The sequence below is a fragment of the Diplotaxodon limnothrissa genome, unplaced genomic scaffold (assembly GCF_057381915.1).
Source record: "Diplotaxodon limnothrissa isolate DT_005_m unplaced genomic scaffold, D_limnothrissa_male_GT1.1 unmapped_scaffold_4, whole genome shotgun sequence".
Classification (NCBI taxonomy): Eukaryota; Metazoa; Chordata; class Actinopteri; order Cichliformes; family Cichlidae; genus Diplotaxodon; species Diplotaxodon limnothrissa.
The window spans coordinates 1,915,624-1,939,478 of NW_028188558.1; the positions used below are offsets into that span (position 1 = coordinate 1,915,624).

Here is a 23,855-nt window from a genome sequence, read left to right on the forward strand (position 1 = left end):
GCAAAGAAAAGACAAAACACACAAACACTCTCATGATATTCATGAATCATTAGAAAGCATCCAAACATTCTGCTCGTGGACTTTTACAGTCTTATTTGCACTCGCTCATCTTCATAATCATCCTGATCAATACATGACAGGGGAGGCTTTGAGGTAGGCGGGGCTCTCTGCTGATGTCAGCATGAAAGGCAGGACCAGCGTCTGCCACATGTTGGTGAAACATCACAGTACACTGGCGTGGTTTCCTTTCCAGATGTTGGACGTTTGACACTTCAACGTTGAGGCCAACAAGAAGACACAGTTTTGGGTCGGGTTGCTGCAGGGTTTCTAACTGAGCAAAAGCAGAAGCACACAGACCAACAGGGATCAGATGCTGAGTGTTAGAGGAACATCTGTGCTGATCACTGAATGCTGCTGTGGTCTCTTGTTGAAGTTGGCTGGTGGGACAGTCTAATAGTGATATCCTGCCCATCGGAGGAACACTTTTAAAAACACATGCAATACTTTGTTTGTATTACAGTCACAGTTTATCTTATTTTTGTCCTTTAAAAGTGTTGCTGTACTATAAAGTCCTATAATTTGAGGCTAAAATGGCTCAGAGAGTCTCTCTCTCAGAGGATCTCCTTTGAAAGTGGAGACGGCTTTATCCGCTGATCCACGTCACTTTACCTGGATGTTTTCTTTGAAGCTGGATGAAGACTCCTCTCCCTCACTCCTGCTGCAGCTGTGTGGTCCAGTTGGCCTCTGAGGTCACAGTCAACATCTGTAGCAGAAGAGGGGAAATAAAAGTCCAGGTTACCAAAACTGGGAGCTTTTCCAAAATAGAGCGTAACTGGACTTTTTCAGCCTTACAGGCAGATAGTCGTCTGAAGCTGCAGCTTTTTCTTTTTAGCTTTTTCCAATCTCTGCTCTCGGCTTTCTTTGAGAACATGTCTGCTTTCTTGGCATGGGTCTGTCTGCTGTTGGTGAAGAGACTAAATCCACATACTCGCTACTAAGATCTCCTCAAGTAGTCTCAACCAGATTACAGTTTAAGAGTAAATGTCTCCTGAGAGTTTCACCTTGGGGAGATGCTGTCTTGCTAACATGCAATCATGAGCATTAATCTATGAGGTGAAAAAGTCATTTTAAAAGCTCCAGCCACAAGTTTTATTTCATCTGTGTTTTGGTCAGAGTCCCATCAGACCTCCAGAATGGTGTCAGAGTGTTTTCTATCCACGTGATGAGCACAGGCCTCAGGTCCAGACCTCCACGGGCACCATAGCCTCTTTGGAGCTAATAGGTGCAAGAAGGTTTTGTTGGGATAGGAACTGAAGAGGAAACTGACGAGGAAGGCAAGGATCTTCTTCAGCTCCTCCGAGCCGGGACCTCTTTGTGTAGGCCAGCATTGGCCAGGTAGCCCTCCAGCATCGCTGGATGGCCGACAGTGGAAAACCTAGAGGAGTAGGAGAGAAACAGCAGCTTGGAGCATGTCTTTATACTGTTTAGTTTTTAGAGCCACAGACTTTCTTTTAATGTCATTGTTCAGGATCTATGACTGATTATGTATTTATTGTATTCCTCCATGACTGTGTGACAGCAAGTGGAAAAAACCAGCTTGACCTTTGTTGATATGCTTGTAATTTTAATATTGATTAAATGGCCATGAAATAATAGAAAGCTCATATATGAAAATGTATTTTAAGAAGTAAAATGTTAATCTGAGTACAAAGGAGTACACTCACCTTCTGGTAGATGGAGGTGTAGCGAGCGCTGGTGAACATCCAGGCCTCCTCGTAGAACTGATCACTGATTGGATCCAAAACATCGATGGAGGATCTGTGTAAGCGCTGAGGATCGTCCTGATGGACAGAACAGAAGGAGAGTGAGACAAGTGAAGATATACTAAACAACACTGTGACATGAACTGAGCCACACACAGTTTGATTCACAGGTGATTGACACATTATTTGACCACGAGCAATCTTTTCTGGTTTGACGCCGTCTTTGTAGCCAGAAACCAGCTCTCTCCTCGGCTTCCTCCACTACACGCTTCCCCCACGCCAGTCTCCTCCGTCACTATAAAGGGGAGAGTCATGAGCTCCATCACCCTCACCTGTGCCGTCCAACGTCCCGCCACCAGCCTCCACTGCAGCAGGCCAGAGACCACACCCCTGCCACAATAAGTAAAAGTATATCCTTGCTGTACCCTTAATGCTAAATGTGCTAAATTAACCGCTGCCTTTGCCCCTTTGGGATTATTCTTATGTCACTGGGATGTTGACCTTTGACCTTCACATTAGAGAGATGGGCAGACATAATTAGTGTATGAATTTTAAAGTAACAGGTAATAAAGAGAGTGTAGCAAATGTAGTCAGGTTTATTACTCTGTATCACACATGAGTGCCCGAGGGAGGCGGGGCTGACTGGGGAGACACAGGAAACAGAGAGACAGGGCTGACTCGACATGAAACGATGAAACGTGGGACACGGGAACAGAAACTAAGGAGGAGCAGCCGGGTGAAGGGCTGCTCCTGCCGGGAGCGGTGGAGGAGCCGCTCCAATCGGAGGCCGAGGATGAGGCGGGCGAGGGTCTATACCTGCCGGAGGCAGAGGAGTCGCTCCACCAAGAGGTGGACGAGGGGCTGTGCCTGCTGGGGGCAGAGGCGCAGTGCGGGGAGCCGCTCCAAACGGGAGTGGCGGAGGCGGTGGCGGAGCAGCTGTGCGAGGAGACGGAGGTCCCTGCTCCAGGGCAGCCGGAGTTGGAGGCAGAGGAGCGGGACAGCCCCGCTAGGCCGGGGGTCGGCGGGCTGGCTAGTCCAGCCTCGCTGCCACCTCAGACGTCACACCACACAACCACCAACCCCTGAGTCCCCGTGTTTTAACACGGCGGGCGTGATTGCGGATGCCGTGCAGGTGCGTCCGCATGGCACCGCAGACCACGCCCCACCACACTGATAAATAAGAAGAACAAAAACCAAGAAAAACAAGAGTCAAAGAAAACCAAAAACACAAAGCATTGGGCCAGGACCCACTGCTGTGACATTTATATGTGATAAAAACATTAAAAACTGCTCACATGTTGAAAACTTTCTACGTATACTTTAGGTTCAGCTCTCCAGCCTGGCATTTGGTTAAGCATGATTCAAACATTTGATTTTGTTTAACTGGTTTTAATTATAGTTACTTTTTGTGAACATTTGTTGCAGCATTTAAAAATACATCATTTATTTTCAAACTTTTATTTGATTTAGAGCATCATATTTGACCAACGTAAATGTTTTAATTTCATATAAAATAACTGAAACAGTGAACTAAATATCTGAAATCTTTGCTTCCTTAAAAGTTATAATCCTACTTAAGTTATAGTGCAAACGCTTAAGCAACAAATATACTTGATGCTAATTAATTAATATTTCCCTTTGATGTTGCAACTATGCGGTCACTTCTGTCTTTAAACAAAATAATATTTTCCAGTTACAGAAATCATAAAGTCCAAACTAAAGTGCTACTGTTGCTATATGCATTTTATATAAATCATCATCATCATCAGTAATGCTTTTTTAAGACGAGCAAAACTTTATTTCACTTTGGGTTAGCTGGGATAAGTGATGGATGGAGGGAATTTTACTTCAGCCACAGAAATCCTAAACAGGAAGGAGGAGCAGAGTTACAGTGGATCACTATCCAGCAGGGAAACAAGGTTTATTTCAATTTCTTGGCCATGAGTGAGATTTACTGAGTGGGCAAATTAGGGAGACGACACCATCAGATCCCGAGCCCTCCATGTGTTAATCAAGAGACGGCTGCTGTGCTACATCCATAAATAATGAATAAATTAGGAGCTAAAGCTGAAAGGACAGTTTATTTGTACCATCTTCACGTGAACACATTCAAGAACATCACAGATGAAGAAACATTAAAAACTTCCACACTACATAAAACAAGAAAAATAGTTTTTCTTTCAGGTGGTTTCAGAAAAACAGAAACATCAAACATCTCCAAGACTCTTTGAAAGAACTGTTCTCATGGTCCAATCATGAGTGAACTCCCCGATGAAGCCTTGTGTGCTAAAACATGTCAGAGTTTTAAAGGTTAAACATGAGTTTCCAAAACGTTTTGCTGGAGAACAATGAACTATTTGACTGAGTTTCAATCATTTACAGACGAGCAAAACCAGGACAGAGAAAAAAGGACAAAACTGACTCAGTAAAACAACAGAAAAGAAGATCCCATGTAGATCTGTATTATGTAGAAGTTCAGCCCAGCAACCAGTTCAGTTCAACACAAGTTTAAATGATTCTATCTGAACTCTGTGGAGCCTGATCTCAAGCTTTTTGAGTCTGACACAGAAACCAGAGGATCTTTCTGTGTCTTCAGATTCACTGTGATCCAGTGATGGGAGTGATTTCAGCCCTGAGTGATCGCGCTGATGTTTGCACAGAGCAGACAATGAGGTGAATGTTTGGGCACATTGGTAACAGTGAAACAGTTTATTAGTAACGTGGGATCGTTTGTGTGCAGAGTATGAACTGAGATTCCTGAAGCTCTTGTCACACTGGTCACAGCTGTAGTTTCCTTCCATGTGTGCACGTTCATGAATGTTACGACTACCTGACTGTGAGAAGCTTCTCTCACAGTGTCTGCACTTGTGTGGTTTCTCTCCTGTGTGGACTCGTTTGTGTGATTTAAGGTCCCTTACAGTGGTGAAGGATGACCCACACTGATCACAGAGGTGCTTTTTAACCCCACTGTGAATCAGTTCATGTCGTTTTAACTCACTTGGTGTGGTGAAGCTTCTCCCACATTCTTTGCAGTATTTCAGTTTGTCTCCAGTGTGTCTACGTTGATGTACTTTTAGGGTCTTTTGCCAACTGAAAGTTTTTCCACAGAGGTCACAATGAAAGTCTTTCCCACCACCACAGTGATGACAGGGTTGAGAACTGGATCCATCTGTGTCGCTCTGCTTCTAAACAAAGACACAAAGACAGTGTAAGTCAGTCCTTCAACATTTGTATCCTGAACGTCGCCTGAAATAAAGAGCATCTCTGCAGACGTCCAACTACATTTGACTGTTTCAGTTAACACACTCAGTTTACTGGGCTGCAATAACTACAATACTACCACCATAATACTACAGTAATACTAAAATCATAACTGAAAGGAAAATCTGAATAATCACTCAGAGCTGCTTTTCCATGCAGTAGAATTGCTAACATGCTAACACAGTTTAATGAGCAGAGTTGTTCCAAACAGTCAGGCTAAAATGACAAGATAACAATATAAATACATACCTCACAGTAGCTGCACTTGTAGAGTCTCTTTCTGGTGTGGATCTGTTGGTGTTGTCTCAGGTGATGTGGAGCTTTAAAAGTCTTCTCACACAGGTCACATTGATAAGGTCTCTCCTCAGTGTGGGTAAACATGTGTCGTTGTAAGTGTGCGTCTGTTGTAAACTGTTTGCCACACTGTTCACAGCAGTACACATCATGTCTGGTGTGAATGCGTAGGTGTATATTTCGGTTCCCTCTCCGGCTGAAAGTTTTTCCACAGATGTCACAGCTGTATGGCTTAATTCCAGAGTGGGTAACTAGATGACTCTGTAAGTGGCTACTGTGAGTAAAAGCTCTGCCACACTGATCACAGCTGTACGCTTTAACTCCACTGTGGATGAGTTGGTGTGTTTTTAGGTGACCCTTCAAGGAAAAAGACTTTCCACACAAGTCACAGCTGAACGGTCTCTCTCCAGTGTGGATGACCTGATGCCGTTTTAGTTTAGCCCTCAGAGTAAAACCCTTCCCACACTCGTCACAGGTGTGTTTTTTCTCTCCCTTTCTTCTGTGAGGTTTGTCGGCCTCCTGAGAGCGCTGACTTCTGGCTCCATGTTGGTCCTGCAGTGACAGAGATACAAACAGAGGCAGTGAGTGAAATGCAGTCGTGGAACAAACTCAACCTTCAAACTCCATTAACACTAGTTTTAAACCTGAAGGTGGAGCGTGGCACCAAACACCTTAAAGGTCTCTTATCCCCACCTGCTGGTAGTTCTAACACATTACATCCAACCTGCTGTTAAAGATAATTCATGACTGTTCAAACACTAAAATCACACACACACACACACACACACACACACACACACACACACACACACACATTATTTTATAATTTAGATTATTTTGTTGGTTCCTATTACATATTTCTATAATTTGTATAGATTTATACAGAATTATTCAGTGATAATAAATCCTATGTTTGTTTATTCTAAAGGAACCCCGTTAGCTTCCACAACAGATGTTGCTCGTCTTCCGTCAAATACTCACATAAAATATTACACAATAAAGTGGATTCAAGATATCCACATAATTTCACTCTTACATCCACAGTGAGGTTTCACAATTGTTCAAATATAAGCAATCAATAATAATAATATCAATAACATTGAGGCACATTACACAAATTTCTAAAACAAATCATGTCTTACAATATTTACAACAACTAAAAGCTCTGTAAATCGGCTTTTAAGTGTTCATTGAAGTTTTGAATAATTCTCTAATTTTTTAAGGCAACTTATTCCACTTAAAAGTTGCTCTAAATGTAACAGTTTTACAAAACGTTACTTTTAACTCGAGCATTTACTAAATTGCAGCTTGTTGAAAACTGTGTAATATGATGATGTATTTCATCTGGATACTGCAGCTGAGCAGAATAAATGTGGTGTGTTTAACAGAATTGCTTTCTTTAGAACTACAAGTAAGCCATAGAATATTTTAGCCTGTACAGGAAGCCAAGAAAGGTTATTATGCATTTGATCAATATTAGTATAGTATGAACATCTTCACACTAATCTGGACACCTTATTCTGGACTAACTGAAGTCTGTTAAGATCTGTCTCATTAGCTGCTGACCAAATGATTGAACAATACTCCAGATGAGACATTACTAGTGCATTAATGACATCTTTCATAATGAAGAAGTGATACACAAAGAGCATTTCATAGCCATAGCTATGCCTTGTCGGCAGAGTTATGTGACATTAGTGATGTTTGTACTTTCAGCGTTAACTTGGTTTTAAAGCCTTTAAAATATACGCCGTTCAATAGTCGACCTTAATCTGACAGAGAATGTGATGATTTTGTGGATAATTAAAGTCAGTCATATATCCACAAACACAACAAGCTGAAAGTCAGTGATGCTGCTCGGTTTGCAGTCCTGAACATCACGGCACAAGCAGGATTCACTGCACTGTTAATGTTAGCTGTGTTATATTGCTGCCTCTGTTCGGTGGTGTCGAGCCAAACGCACTTTAACGTGTGTTTGAACGAGCTGACGGTTCACTCGTTAAGCTGAAAGAAAGATGCTTTAATCACAGCAGTCACACATGTGTCCACTGCACCATCTGGAACTCTTCTTGTTTACACTCGTAATAACACAAACACTAAATCCTGCTTCTCTGCTGCTGTTGTGTAGCAGTGTGTACACCTGAGACTGTCACCTGTCTGTCTGTCCTGCACTCTCTCTCTGTTTCTTTCTCTCTGATTGTGGAATAAAAGTATGAACATGTGTTTATAAGTTACACTTGTGTTTGAATCCTGCAGCTTATCACACATTTGATTTCCATGTGTGACGACTGCAAGTGTCCAGAGTGAGGACAGACTGAGGGAGCCACTGCTGCACATCATCTGTGAGGCTTTGCAGCCCTGATGATCCACCAGGACAAACTCAGCAGTGTGTGAGGAAGAGGAGGAGGAAGAGCCAGCAGCAGCTGACAGATGGAGAGAATAGACAGACTGTTCCCTGTTTGTGAAGGACTGCTAGGAAAGTTTAACATAACTGTCTGTGCTGAATCAGTCTTATTAGGTAATGTTCAAATAATGTGATCATCCCAGTGTTTTCAGTGTGGGAGAAAGTACTCAGGGCCTTCAAGTTACACACTATGAAAGGCAGCAACAAGTTTAATGTTCAGAAACCTAAAGTCTGTATCAGCAGCAGAATGGAGCTAAAATAAATGTTGGTTTCAGTTCTATGAAGCTTTGAGTATTTTGGATCAGTAGCTGCTGTGTTTGTTGCATCATATTGCTGTAACTGTTTATATGCTTTATATATTCTGAGCTAAGTTGATCTATAGTGTGTGGAGCAGGGAAATTATTTTACTGCTATTGTTAAATAATCATCATTATTACCATTGCATTAATAATATAATCTGCAGTATGATCATTGCTTTGACAATGTAACAGATAGCTTTAAGATGGCCTTAAGATGTTTATGATGATGTTAATTTTGTATTTCAGATGCAGTTATAACTATTGTGTACACAATGCATATCTGTGCTTATTTGAGTTGATGTTCAGGTTCTTTAAAGGTCTTAAGCTTCACTGACGTGACTGTTCAGGTGATACATGCTGAGGGAAAACTAGAACATAGAAGGAATTGCAATACATGCTTACAAAACACTTATATATCAGGTCATTTCATATTAAGGTTTTAAGTAGAGGTTCTTGGTTAAAACATTTATGTAGTAGAAGACATACACATAGTCTCAGTGAGCCTCTGGTCTGGTGAAAGGTCAGAAGTGCAACAGGTGAATTGAGAAAGAGCATTTGAGGACGAGACACAGACAGTTAGTAGGTGAAGAGGTGACACAAAGAGCATGTGAGGTCAACACACACACACACACACACACACACACACACACACACACACACGAGTTAGATTTATTTAGAGGAGAGATTAGTCATGTCTCGGCAAGAAAGAGGAACAATTCACTTTAAGACAAGAACGGAAAGTACCATCCATGAAAATAGAAGATGATCTTCTGGGTTAAAAGTCATTGTGGTGTTGATCTGATCTATGTATAAAATGTATCTGTGACGCATGAAGGGGCGTCAGTAAATCAAACCCTGATGCTATAAAATATCTGTTCATGCTTTGATTAAGTTGAAGACTAATTGCTGTCTGCGTACAGAGTTGTCTTCCCACACGTGTGTATTCATTAAAAATCATTGTTTGACCAAGAGCTTCTGGACCATGGGTGGTTTGTACTCTCCTTCCTCAATTTTGAACCTTAACAAGTGTTACATCATATTCTATAAGGATGTTATGTGTTTGTAGACTTTCTGCCCAGTTTGACCCATTTAGCAGAAGTCAGCCTGTTTAAGGCTCTGATATCTATTCTGTGTGACTTACAGCAGTTATGACATGGTCTGATTTTCTCACCCAATAAAGGAATATTTCATATATCAGTCTGCTCTTCATTCTATCAGACACAGTTATCACAGCTCGTACATTTGCTTTTTACACATATATGTAAGCATTCAGCCACATTTAGTACCAACATATTAAATGAACAATATTTGTCTCTTATATATGATACATCTATATACACACTGTCACAGATACTTGTCTGTGAGTGAAGTGATTAATATAGTAACTATAATATCTCTTTATCTCAGTCGGTGATCCCCACATGCTTCAAAGAGTCCATCATTGTTCCTGTCCCGAAGAAACCCCACCCTGCTTCTCTCAATGACTATCGCCCTGTAGCCCTCACCTCAGTAGTGATGAAGTGCTTTGAACGCCTGGTCAGAGACTTCATCATTTCTTCACTACCAGACACACTGGACCCACTACAGTTTGCTTACCGTCCAAATCGTTCCACAGACGATGCCATCTCTCATCTCCTCCACACATCACTCACTCACTTGGACACTAGAATGGGAATTATGTTAAAATGCTCTTCATAGACTACAGCTCTGCATTTAATACCATAATTCCCTCCACACTCACCACCAAGCTGGAGCATCTGGGACTCAGCTCATCTATGTGTCAGTGGATCTCCAACTTCCTAACTGGCAGACCACAGGCAGTAAGGATGGGCGGACATGTCTCAGCCTCCACCACTCTCAGCACTGGAGCCCCCCAGGGGTGTGTTCTGAGCCCCCTGCTGTACTCTTTGTACACATATGACTGTGTGGCCACTACCAGCTCCACCACCATCATCAAGTTTGCTGACGACACCGTCGTGGTGGGCCTGATCTCTGATAACAACGAAACGGCCTACCTGAAGGAGATTAGGAATCTGGAGAACTGGTGCCAGAGGAACAACCTCCTTCTAAACGTCAGTAAGACAAAGGAGCTGATAGTGGACTTCAGCACTAAGCAGGAGAGGAACTACCAGACCCCCGTCATCAACGAGTGCCCAGTGGAGAGAGTGGACAGCTTCAAATACCTCGGAGTTCACATCACGCAGGACCTGTCATGGTCCTGTCACATCAACACCGTGGTGAAAAAGGCCCGTCAGCGTCTCTACCACCTCAGACGCTTGAGAGACTTCCAACTGCCCTCCAAGGTGCTCAGGAACTTTTACTCGTGCACCATAGAGAGCATCCTGACGGGAAACATCTTAACCTGGTTCGGGAACAGCACCATGCAGGACAGACGAGCGCTACAGAGGGTTGTGCGGTCAGCTGAGCGCACCATCCGCTCCGAGCTCCCTGACCTGCACTCAATCTACAGCAGGCGGTGCTGGACCAAGGCCAGGAAGATCGTGAAGGACCTCAGCCATCCCAACAACAGACTGTTCTCTCTGTTGAGGTCAGGAAAGCGATTCCGCTCCCTGAAGACCAACACAGAGAGACTGAGGAGGAGCTTCTTCCCGCAGGCGATACGGTCTCTCAATCACACCACCACACAGTACTGACCCACACATACAGTTCTTGCACACACACTGGACTTTCTGGACATTGTTTTCACTTCATCACTTAAATCACTGCTGCTGTTATTGTGTATATATTTATTTATACTTCTTGTGTATTTTGTTCATACATTCTTATATAGTTCTATATTGTGTATTTTGTTGTACAGTTATTTTATTTTCAATTTAATTTATATATTTTATCTTATTCTTTCCCAGTGTGTTGTACAGTTATTTCATTTTTAACCTTAATTTATATTTTATTCCTTCATAGTTAAATTTACCCTTTTTAATTTTTCATATTTATTTCCTATCTTATTCATAGCCTTTTCCTTTTTTGTTTTCTTTAGGTCACGAGCAGTTGTCCAAGCATTTCACTACATATCATACTGTGTATGACTGTGTACGTGACAAATAAAATTTGAATTTGAATTTATCTATTCTGTGTGACTTAAAGCAGTTATGACATGGTCTGATTTTCTCACCCAATAAAGGAATATTTCATATATCAGTCTACTCTTCATTCTATCAGACACAGTTATCACAGCTCCTACATTTGCTTTTTACACATATATGTAAGCACTGAGCCACATTTAGTACCAACATATTAAATGAACAATATTTGTCTCTTATATATGATACATCTGTATACACACTGTCACAGATACTTGTCTGTGAGTGAAGTGATTAATATAATAACTATAATATTGGCCATATTATATTTACATTACCACAGTGAGGTGACTTTAGTCTCATGAACAACATCAGCTAATTGTTATTTACAGCTAATCTTAAACGACTGTTCAGCACAGAAATGAAGCCCAACAATCATGTTTCACAGTCCTGTGGTCTCAGCCTCAGATACTCATCAAATCACACAGAGCTCATGTAGAAACAAATGAACTAAATATGTTCTCCTTCATTTCTGTCAAACAAAGCTGTATGAAACGTTTCCAGCTGTTAGTATCATGGTTGCTAGGCAACCTGGGCAGCGCGACGGAGGCTAGACGTCCCATTTCACGAGCCTACGAGCCTCGCACTTCGGCCTTAGCGGTCTTTGAGTACGCGGCCCTTGAGGACTTTAAAGCTGCAGAACCTGAATCGGGATACAGCCATGATGATCTCCAGCCTCGTGCTCGCCAACATTCTCACCTGAGTTAAGAAGACGATCACTGAAATGGTCTCAGCAGGTCCTTTGATGACAGCAATGAAATGCAGCGGTAAGGCTTTTTGGGGATTAAGTTCGTTTTCATGGCAAAGAAGGACGATGCAGTTCATCTGATCACTCCTCATAACATTCTGGAGTGCAGGCAAAATGCTATTATAAAAACTTAAGCAGCAACTTCTCCAGCTTCCAATATTTATGCAATTCTCAAACCTTTTGGCCACGACTGTATAACCTCTTCTGAAGTTTACTGGATATTATACATGGTTATGCTCAGGATGTGTCGGCCAGTTTCCACTGGAAACGCCTTTTGGTTAAACTGTCAGCGAGGAATTTGCATTTGCACTGTTACATTTTTATATAACTTTAATGCACATAAACAACAGCTGCTTGTTTCAGTGAAAATACATTGATGGGTTTTTAATAAAGTTGTGCAGCTGTAAAGTATTTTGTCTGGTGTCAATTCTATCGTCAGCTACATCGTTATGGCAAATGTTCAAATGTATATGGTGATAAATATCTTTGGTCATATGGTCCTGCTCTGTCTGTCACCTTCTGTGTTGAGCTCATTGTTTCCTCTGTAGTGGCTGAGCTGAGTCCAAGTAGCTGAAAATGTTCCTCTGCTGCTCCGTCAGACTCTCCTCCTCCTGCTGATCAGCTGGGACACAAAACAGATCTTTGTTAGGCTCCACACTGCACTGAAGAGTCAAAGTGTCTCATATGTTCATCTGACAAGTAAAAGAACACATTTTTGTTTCCCGAGGTGGGCAACTTGTTGGAAACAAACACAAAAGGTTTGAGCACTGATACCTGCCATTGCTGGCATTGAAAGATGCAACGCCAGCAATGTGGATTGTCAAGACTCAAACCAATCATCAAGCAAAGACAACAGGGATCATTTGTTTCTCTTTATTTAGCATTCACAGCATTTGTAGTTGCCTTCTGTGCAGGGGAAGTCCACGCACACTGTGTGGTACCGCCATCCGCAGAAGGTGCATTCAACCTCTGTAAGAGAAACGAGATTGTCTGAGACTGAAATGATATTCACTAAAGAAGTGGTGATTTGTAAAACTTCACATTTTGATCCGGGACGTACTCTGCATGAAAACAAGCGCTCACTCTTCCTGCTCAACAAATGACAAGGGCGGAGCCTTATACCACGTGATACAGAAGCTGTGCCGTGTGATGCTAAAATTAGCAGGGAAACAACAACGGAGAGCACGTCAGGGACTGTGCAAAACGAGGGATTTAGGAAAAGGAAGAGAGAGAGAGCAAGCAAGAGAGAGAAATAAAAGAGCAGGAGAGAGAGATGGAAGAGCAAGAGAGAGAGATGGAAGAGCAGGAGAGAGAGATGGAAGAGCAGGAGAGAGAGATGGAAGAGCAGGGGAGAGAGATGGAAGAGCAAGACAGAGAGATGGAAGAGCAGGAGAGAGAGATGGAAGAGCAGGGGAGAGAGATGGAAGAGCAGGAGAGAGAGATGGAGCAAGAGAGAGAGATGGAAGAGCAGGAGAGAGAGATGGAAGAGCAGGAGAGAGAGAGCCAGGGCATCGATTACTTTGCTCGCCCTGAACCTGCCATATTACAGGCCTTCTTAGATTACCACCCACAGCAGAACAGTAGCAGTGCAGTTGTGATGAGGGTGTTCAGCTGTAAAGATGGCACCAACAGGAAGTGGCTTACTTATTGCAAAGAACGCCATTTATTGTTCTGCTTTGTGTGTCTGGCATTTGCAAGGCTGACTGACACCAGCACATTTATAACAGGCATGAGTGACTGGCGACATATACACCTGCGCACAGAGGAGCATGAAAAGAGCAATACACACCAGACCTGTGCTGAAGCTTTTTTCTTAAGGTGCTCAAAAGGCAACATCAGGAGCTTGTTTGCTGGCAGTCAGTTGTCAGCTCACAGAGCACAAGTGAAAAAGAGACGGCAAGTTTTAGAGCGTATAGTGGATGTGATCAAAGTACTTGGGAAGAGGGGACTCAGCTATAGGCATGTGGAGAATGAGGCTGCATACACTTTAGGTGATAACACCATCGATCATGGTAACTTTCTGGAACTGATTGTGTTATTAGGCAAGTATGATATGTGCCTTGGAGAACATTTGAATGACTGCATTGAAAAAAGCAAGAAGTTGCATCAGACCAGTGGATCAAGAGGTAGAGGATCTCTCATCACCCTACTCTCCAAAACAACTGTCAACTCAGTGATTGATGCACTTGGCCATCTCCTTCAAGAGAGCATCGCCAGTGATGTCCAGAAAGCTGGGATGTTTTCTGTTCAGCTAGACACAACCCAAGACATCACAGGTTATGATCAGTGTTCAGTAATCATCAGGTATGTTACTGAGTCTGTGCAGGAGAGGCTTGTCTCCATAGTGAGGTGCGAAGCATCCACGGGGCAGTACTTTGTAAACTTGCTTTCCGGAGTTTTAGAGCATCTGAATCTAGACAAGGCCATGTGCATTGGGAATGCAACAGATGGTGCTTCAAATATGCAGGGCCAGTACAAAGGCTTTTCAGCACTCATGACTGCCCAGTCTCCAACTCATGTGCATGTGTGGTGCTATGCACACATACTTAATCTTGTGATTGCTGACACAACACAAAGTGTCATTGAAAGTGGATCACTCTTTAATTTACTTAATGACATAGCTGTGTTCATCAAGGAGTCCTATCACAGGGTTGATCTGTGGGAGAAACAAACCAAAAACACAAGACACAGACGCCTCAGTCCAATAGGTGAGACACGGTGGTGGGCCAAGCATGATGCCCTCCAGAAAATCTTTGGACATTTTGGAAAACCAGATGATGGCCTCTTCGTTGATGTAGTGCTGACGATGGAAGCCATTGAAAAGAGGGAGAAAGAAAAGCCAGCTGTTTGTGCCAAAGCACGAGGCTTTAAAGAGTGTCTCTTGAAGCATGAAACTGTGTTAACAGCACAGATATTTCTTAGAGTGTTTGAGCAAACAACTCCTGGGTGTGTGTTAACACACACGAAACTCTGGCTGATTGGGTCCCACACCCAATTTCACACCTTGGCTCAGGTGATTAGAGGATCATCAGGGGGTCCTTTTGTCCCTCTGTGGGGGTCACGGGGTCACTCCCACTAGGTTTATATCTGGGACTCTCCACCATTTGACCTTAGAACTGAAGAAGCTTCTCGGATGAGAGGTGAAACGTCTTCAAGCAACTTAAAGAAGTCCAGACGCTTTTCTTTGCAAGCTCCTTTGACTACGATGACCTGGATGACTGAGAACCTTCACAGACATATGATAACTGGAGTGTGCAGCGTTTCCATGAGCAGTTTTCCTGCATCTTGACTCATGTGTGTGGAGTGTTCATAGCATCAGCATCATGTTTTTGTTTATTTGTTTTGTTGGGTTGAAAATAATTAAATAAACGTGTGATCATGCCTATGGATCACCATGGCACATATCTCCAGCCATATGATTTATTTATGCAGATGACAAAGTGAGTGTGAATGTGTCTGACATCACAGTGTTTTTGTGCACTGTGCAAAAGTAATTGCCTCTGATTGTGAGTGAGAGCAGTGATTTTGCGGATCACAAGCTATTGTAAAGGGAAAAAAAGAGTGAAAAATAGACAAATTACATTGTAGACGAAGAAAAATAATCATAGGAAAAAGGTTTCGTGTTGATCAGCCGAAAAACAACTACAATGTCATTTTCTGCTTTTAAGAAAGGATTGTTCACACAAACACAGAGAGAGAGAGAGGGAGAGAGATGTGTTGATTAAGCAGTGATGATGATAATGAACATGTCTTAGTTTGTCACTTTCAGGTGAAAAGCAGACCTGAATCAATTTTCCACATGCAGCGGTCGGAAGAAAGTTATAGTTTAACATCATTGGAAACGTTCAGGCCAAGTTTCTGGCTGACTTATTTACAGCACCATGTGTTTCTCAACCTCACAAGCAAGCTCACACCTCCCTGAAGACAAGGAATGCAGCTCCAAAGCAATAACATGGCAGATAAAGAGACAGCAGCAAAGTCCTGAACAAAAAGTCCCAGTGAGCAGCAGCAATGTGGACAAACAGCACCAGAGAAGAAGAGCAAACCCATCATCCTGACTGATCGGATGAATGGCACTGTGTTTCCAACAAGCTGCAACTTCACTATGTATGTGAAGAAAACTTTTGAGGAGAACTGAGGAGACTGTTGGAGTTTGACATTTGCCACCTGTGGAGTAAAATGGCAAGAAGAGACAGTGGAACACAGGACAAAGCTGAAGGAGAACTGCCGGCTGTGGACTGTTGAAAGTGGGAGAGGACAAGAGAGTGAGAGGACAACAGAGTGAGAGTAAGTGGAAACACAGAGGAATGCTGTTATTAAATGTGGGAAATCAAAATTTGGGTTAGCAAACCTGGGGAAAAGAAAACTGACTGCTTAAGTTGGAAAATTGAGACGGAGTCTGAAACAAATAGAAACATACAAAATCACACAAACAAGCAGAACATGCATTAACCCTACTAACAATTCCAAACACAAAATGACTCATGAAGACTCATAGCACATTAGTTAAGAAATGATTAAATAATAGCAGAGAAGTGTGTAGGAAAGGCAGGTTTAAGAACATGCTCTGCTGGAGATGCAGCTCCACAGACATGCATTAGACCTGCCTAATAACACAAACACCCATGCAATGAAAATTAGCTTGTTATCTTTCATCAGTGTTAAAATAGTGTCAATTTAGCAGACACTTGTTATCAAATACTGAATTTATCCTAAAGAAAAAAAAATTGACTCTCTAGGTTGCAGGACAACAATTTAACCTTTGTGGGGAAAAAAAGATCCTGGTTTGACTAACCAGTGATCAGACAATAAATTTAGTGTTAAAATGGTAAATTGGGAGAAGCTTCCTGCTTGATTAATGCAGCATAAGTAATTTACTGTATGAGGGAAATTCTATTTTTGTGATACTATTTTGAACATGCTTTCCTGTTGTCCTGTCAACTTAGTGGGTTAATAGCTGATATGCAAATTAGTTGATCGGTTCTTAGATTAATGAAAGGTGACTGAATTCTAGCACGAGTGAATGAGATGTGTTGGAGTTGTTGTGTTGAGTGGAGACTCTAAAACACTGAGTTTCCTGCTTTGATGTGCGAGTGAATTCTGTATCTAGATACACAACTCTGAATACATCAGAACAAACTTCTTTTATGAAGTGCATGACAGCATGTCACATGTTTTATGATGAAGGGAAAAGGAAAATTGAATAAAATAGATCTGTGGCCTAAATGAGTGAAGAGCACAGACCTGGTGATTAAACTCATAGCTAATAAGACACATTAGGCTTATGTGTGTGTTGTGCAGCTGATGGTTGGCTTGGAGTGAATCTAGCTGATGATTTTTCTTCTGTTGTGAAGTCGAGCCTGCCGATTAGTATGATGGTATGATGAACCATGCTAATGGTATGATTTACCCTCCTGAGATGAGGAGTTTGTGTCATGACTTAACAAGGCCTTTTTATTTTGATACTTTCACAGTGCACTGAAAGTTTTGTTTGATAATCTCTGTTATTTTTCATTTTTATCTTTTGAACAGGCACTGATTTTGTTTGTCTATTTCTTTTCTTTAAGCAGATCTGCACGTCAGAAATTAAAAGTGCTATACGACCTGTCGAGAAAGCCTTACAAGTGAGTTTTCTCCACATTAAAATGGGCTCAGGAGAAAGCCACTTATTTGGGACAATTATTAAATGAATGTCCCAGCCTAAACCGGATTCAGCAAGGTAATCCGATCTAGAAGTTCTTTTTCTTTTTGAAATGACGTCATTTTGCTGAAAGTGGAAACTAAATGCGACGACAGGTTCCACTATCAGCAAAGAATGAATGAATGAATGGAAATAAAGAACAAACTGACTGACTGGTAAAAGCTGACAGGACATGACCACGACTCAAGGTTAACCTCCACCTAGACAGGACAAAAGGGTGGATGAATTTATGTGTTTTTTGTTACAGGAGCAGAAAGATGACAGCAACATTCGCGGTTGCATGACGATTTAATCTTTTAAATGCCATCTTTTCTGTCTGTGAATTTACTATGTGTGTGTCATTCACTAACTTGTGTTGCTCACAGACATTACTGTGAGAAAGTGTACACACCTGCGCAGCGCTAACATTTACATTTCTTTTTACAGCAGATGATTAATCATGTGTTTGATCATGTGATTTATAAGAGGATTAGTTAATGTTTTCCTACTACAGGATTTCTGGGTTTATATGTGACTGTCATTCTTTCCACAGCTAGGGTTGGCTACCTTTATGGTGTTTTTATGGCACCTCTGGAACCTGTTGACCTGTGTCTGACCTCCGTCTGACCACAGTCAATGTGTATTGCTAATGTTTGTTTCTTTGAGAATGCTGTGGAGGATTCGGCAGAAGCGGACAAGTGACATGAGTAAAATAAATAAGAGGTTACGGTGTTTCTGGGAAAGTTGAATATGGGCTCTTAGCTGGCCACTTTGAGCCCATAGTAATATATGAGTGGAGTGAATTTGCTTAAGAGAAGTCACCGATTACATTAATGTTAACTGAGCACATGGGATGATCCATGTCTGAGGCAAATTAGGGAAATAATTGTAGTTTCCCGATTTGAGAAAACCTGCACATGACACTTGTCTTGCTGATGTTGAATGCTTATTACTCTTCTGATATATTGTTTATAAGAGTGAAGTTGATTTTATTGTATGCAGGCTCCTGGTGGAGCCAGTTTTTAAGACAGGGATCCTGGTTTGGTGAGTTGACGCATGGTTGTCCATGCGTCAAGAGGTGGGGTCCAGAATTAACATTAAACAATGTTTACTATTATTGTTGCAGTGATTTGTGTGATTAGCTGTTTATTTACAAGTATTAAATCTATGCAAGTGGTGCATCCATGTTCAGATGAGGCTTTGATGGCCTATTAGTGAAGTTCACTGAACTAAAGAATGTGGTTTGATGATTGTTGACATGCTCTCCAAATAGAAGTCTTTCTGAAATACAGGTGCAGCAGTGAGAAGCGAGAAACATTCCAGGCATAGCCCAGGCAGTGGTTGAGGTCAAAGGTCAAGCTGGTTGGGGCCCATCATGAGATCAGACCTTGGAGCCACAGCAAGGACCATGAAACTGCCTGCAAAATAGCGGAGAGACCCTCCTGGATTTATCAGAGCCACTGCAAAGAGGTCGAGGTCCCAGGAAACCCCAGCACCCTCAAGACAGCACAATAGAGAAATCTCACACTTGGTTGTTTCGGTGGTGAGGGGGGAGTGCTGATTGAGCCCCCGTAGGGTAAGCTCGCACTTCAACCTCCAGCCTCTGATCAACTCTAGGGCAACCAAGTGCGAGGCGTGATGGCTGAATCAGCTGAACCAGGAGGAAGGCAGAGAAGCTGAGTGTTTTGAGACAGATCCAGCAGGCCCAAAATCAGGACTATCCATGACGAGAAGGAGTGCCTGAGAGGATCGTCCACAGGATGGGAGCTGAGGCCAGGAGAGAGACTTCAGGAGGATCAGAGATCATCTTCAGCAGCGTAGGGACAGGAAAACTCGAGGGATGACGGGAGCGTGCCAGGCTCCATCGACAGCGCAGAAGGAGTTCGAGGATGACATCATGATTCTGTGAAAAGCACAGGAACCAGAAGCTATGGTGGTGATGACAGCAGTTTCCTATGAACATCACCTAATGCTGTGCCACTGTACTGTGAATACGATGATACCCTGAAGACTGCTGGGATCACAACAGCAGTAAGATAATGGACACCTGCACCCTTTCCACAGAGGTGTTTCTCTGCAGAGCGTGGACAATGAAGGAGTCATAAATATCCCCCTCACAGGACGAAGGCTTGAATGAGGTGATGGGGGTTGGTAGAGGCCATAAAACTAGAGTGCTGAGAGGTCTGCAGCTTTGGAAATAGCTGAGACCCATGTTGACAAACAACAAAACTAACTGGTATGTTTGAATGTCTATTCTACATATATTTGGACTCTGGTCCTATGGACAGTGATGGAAACAACTGGAAGAGACATTCATGACGCCCTGCAGAACTCAAACCACTCTGCAGAGAGACATGTGATTTGCACACCTGGAGAAAACACCACCAAGCTGAGATGGTTTTGAAAATGTTACTTTCTTATTTTCACTATTAAATTAACAATTTCTTTGTTTGTTTGTAGGATGCAGTTTGCCATGAGATGAGCTCAATGAGGAATGGGTTAACCGCTAATACATTTGTTAAACTGTGTATTTTTTCAGTAATTTAGGGTGATTTGACATATGCTGAATATAACAATGTTTGCATTGAAACTGTCAGACATGAGGTATTCGTAACTGGGGACTTTTCAAGCATAAACGTCAATAAGGGGGGAATGTTAGATTTTGTATTGTTGATTGTCATTTATGCTTAGAAACATTTACTCATATATGCTTAGAAGTATATAATCATTGGTAGATTGAAAGGATATCTCATCCTAAAAGAGGTCTGTATTAACTCTGTGTAGAGGGGGGTGCATACATTCCTCTATTCAGTATCCTTGGTATAAATCACATACTCCCTAGGAGAGTTTATCTTTGATTTATGGTATAGCAAGCACACGTATATCTGTTTAAGTATAAGAGCCTTTTGTTAGATGGACCCAGACGTCCTGGCACCAGCTAGCACCAGAGTCTTCACAGGGTCACATCTTGACCCCACACAGATCTCTCACACACACACAAATCACACACCCACACACACACACACACACACACACACACACACACACACGGTACTCTTTGTTTGTATGTAGAAGTCATATGTTAATGAACTTATGCATATTCATGTAACCTCAATAAAAGAACAGTGGTACGGGAGAACGGACGAGAGCAACTGGGGTTAAGCGAAGGGACGGCGCTTTGTCCGGTTTTCTCCCGTGCACGAGAAACATGAAGAAGCTTGCCTACTTGTGTCTTGCTTTGCAGTGTAATTATATTGTCTCCAACGTTCCAGCGGATGGGTTCAAGCTACAAACCTATCATAGGTAACGAGGTAAGTTCCATGTCTGAGTCAGAGTCGTCTGGGCAGTGTGCCATTGCGATTTCAAAAAAATTAAGCCGCTCCAGGGCACAGCGCAGTTATTGATATAGCAGTAAAAGAGTCAGTTAGGTCAGACTAGAAAGACAAAACTGCAAAAATGCGTTCAAGATTAAATTTAGAAAAACCACATATAAAATTTCGCCCAACAACTGAAATTAGACTGGAGTGATCAGAACCATGTTATTACAATAGCATGTCTGCAACACTAGAGCTCAATGCAAGATTAGTTTTAAGTCGTTTCGTTATACTGAGCCGAAGACCAGCACCAACGGTTGTAGTCGGCCAAGCTATCACTTACATGTGCTACAGTCAGTCTCAGCAGAGGGAAAGGGGAATGAAAAGCCAGCAGAAATGTTCATGTCCAGGCTCTCCACAGAAGAATTAATCCTTAGAAGACGAAACCAACAACAAATAACAAATCCACGGAGTCCATTCGCGTCGCGGAGTCAGCTTCTCTCTTTTTCTTTCTCCCAAGCGGAGCAGCGGCACACCACGGTATCCAGAAATTAGTCGGGTCCCACCTGAGCTGAGGCTGCGGCCATGGCTGGAGAAAACGTCCGAGTGTCCGCAAAACTGGGGGGATTTCCGAGACAGTTCACGTGCTAGAAGAGAAGAATCCTCGGCGGGATGCAAAAATCGTCTGAAGTCCAAGGGGAAAAAGTTCGGGCACCAGTTGTAACGTGCAGTGGAGATGAAGCCAGCCGCGGAGGTGTGCAGGTGGATAGCGAATGAGCAACAGCTTCTGACTTTCCAAAAAGTACTCATTTATTTACAATATCAAAAATAAAAGTGCTACCTCTACCACACATTACTAAAGAGCACACTAGTTCGCGTACACACGGGAGCATCCATTACAGGAGGAGTTCGAAGAAGAACAAAAAGGGGGTGACACCAGTCGTGAGACAGGAGGCGCCGCCATGTGGTGATACACTGCATTACAATAGCAACTGTTACAATATAAATATTGTTCTGAGAGGCTTTTTGTTGGTTGAGTCTGAAATTGATTGTATGTACAATTCATATCCTTATAAAACGGCAGAAATATGGTGTTTTATTAATAAACTTACATTTATGGCAGTGGCGTGTCTAGAAAATTTTTGTTGGGGGGGCCAGGTAGGGGCACAGATTTGGAGAAGGGTGGCAGATGTAATTGGCAGATAATGTTTAAAAAAAATTCTACCAACCATTAACCATAATTCAATAATCCTATAAACCTAATAACCGAATGCGCTTTTAACTCTTATTAGAATGAGATTTTAACCACTCCGGTGCAAAGTTTTTAGATACTGCGTTGATAAAGTACAAGAGATACAATCAGTGCTTTGTCAGTGTTTACTCAGCATTCAAGGACAGCAATATTTGCATAGTGTTTTTACTGACATATAGTGCACATATGTTTTGGGCAAAAACATTTTTTAATATTAAAATACGAACATTTGTAGCAAACAATTGACAAATTAGCCAATGCCAATGCAAAACTTTACCTGCCTATTAAAAAAAGAAGATAATCTTCTCACAAACTGGTGTTTGATTTTGAAACAGGAAAAAAGTGGGGAAACAAATGAAAAGACTAACATTTGAATGAAACCTGAAAGCAAGTAAATACTTTCTATGCTGCCTTATGGTAAACTTTGGTAATATTGATAAAGAACAACACTGGCTGATGATGAAATACAGTCAGCTGGCATGGTGACACTGCCAGTATTAACCTGCAGGGCTGGACCGGTACAGAAAATCGGGCATTTTGACTAGAGACCGGCCCACCAGGTATTAAAGCCATAAAGCCTTTGAATGAAAACAAACCCTGTTGTGACAGTGATGTACAGTTTTGTTGGTATATGTATGATTTCTATACATTTTACGTCAGATAAAAACTTTGGTTGTAAGATTCAGATAATTATTTAATAAAAGCTAGATATTTTAAATGAGAATAAGAAAGAAAAGTATTTCTTTGTGCCCCCCTCTCCCTGTTAATGCCCTACCTGGCCCCCTGGCAACACTTTGCTAGACCCGCCCCTGCACAGTTACCAGCTGTCAGCTACATAAAAAAGGATCCTGGTGTTGTTTGTCTCTCAGAAACAGTTCATAACCTCCCTTCAACTCATTCATGTCACCTAAAAGGTAAACCTGTTTCTCCATCACCTGTTCAGCTCTGATGATTCAGTAAGGACATCTCCTGGTTTCATCTGCATGTTTCCCTCTCACCACATATACAAACCGACATCACCCAGCAAAGTGGGCGATAAATAAATGAGAGAGAAAAGCCGATCAGCTGATCATTGATCAGTTTCATGATTGAAGTAGCAGCAGGAGAGAGAGGGTGAGAGAATGAGAGAAGAAGAGGCAGCTGTGCAGCGTAACGACAGAATAACTCCAGCTTTGTGTCTTTTTCCATTCTAGCTAAAGTCCGGGACAAACTGCGCCTCTTCTCAGCTCAATACGAAACGTGTAATATTTTCTCTGAATGAGGGACCATTCCATTTTTTTAAGGAGCCGTTGGCATGAATAAAATAAAGTTCACTATCAGTAACATCATAGCACCCACCCAGCTGTATAAAAACTCCATCAAGCTGGCTAGAACGCAGTACGAGTTATTGCAACTGAGGGTAAAGTCAGCACAACGAAAATAAACTCCACCTAAACTTAGTTTATATCTGACCCAGATAGACTGCAGGTCATAACTTCTTACCTGAAGTTCAGTTCACCTGACACTCGGACTGGTGGCTGCCTCGGGGCTCTCCTCCTGCCTCCCCTTCCCTCATCCACCTGCTGGCCTCTGTGGAAGCCCTGCCATAGCCACCACCAAACAACGGAGTTATTTTTACACATCGACCTGCATCTTATAACTCATAACTCTTATGTTAGCTGCCCTCAGTAGCATACTGTCTGAAATATTCGACGGCTGCAAAAATTCTTTAAGTGTTATATACATACATATACATACAT

At 42.2% G+C, this 23,855-nt stretch overlaps 2 protein-coding genes across 2 annotated transcripts; both read right to left on the minus strand.

Annotated features, from left to right (window-relative positions):
* Window positions 1-546: 546 nt before the first annotated feature.
* On the minus strand, window positions 547-1,946 carry LOC146606870 (phospholipase D1-like). Its single transcript, XM_085349241.1, has 3 exons — window positions 1,725-1,946; window positions 1,187-1,435; window positions 547-763 (listed from the first exon to the last, which is right to left on the minus strand). Exons 1-3 carry the CDS (start codon window positions 1,944-1,946, stop codon window positions 710-712), a joined length of 525 nt encoding a protein of 174 aa, XP_085205367.1. The 3' UTR covers window positions 547-709.
* A 2,309-nt stretch (window positions 1,947-4,255) lies between these two features.
* Window positions 4,256-12,404, minus strand: LOC146606871 (uncharacterized). Its single transcript, XM_085349236.1, has 3 exons — window positions 12,387-12,404; window positions 5,274-5,870; window positions 4,256-4,948 (listed from the first exon to the last, which is right to left on the minus strand). The coding sequence occupies exons 1-3, from the start codon at window positions 12,402-12,404 to the stop codon at window positions 4,256-4,258; spliced, it is 1,308 nt and encodes a 435-aa protein (XP_085205362.1).
* Between the last annotated feature and the right edge of the window lie 11,451 nt (window positions 12,405-23,855).

Coding starts and splice junctions, on each gene's coding strand:
- LOC146606870 (XM_085349241.1), bottom strand. CDS start 1,946: ATGTGTCAATCACCTGTGAATCAAACTGTGTGTGGCTCAGTTCATGTC. Junction 1,436..1,724: donor ACACCTCCATCTACCAGAAG/GTGAGTGTACTC, acceptor CTACTCCTCTAG/GTTTTCCACTGTCGGCCATC. Junction 764..1,186: donor ACTCTGACACCATTCTGGAG/GTCTGATGGGAC, acceptor CTTCTGCTACAG/ATGTTGACTGTGACCTCAGA.
- LOC146606871 (XM_085349236.1), bottom strand. Junction 4,949..5,273: donor ACAAGTGCAGCTACTGTGAG/GTATGTATTTAT, acceptor GTCTTTGTTTAG/AAGCAGAGCGACACAGATGG.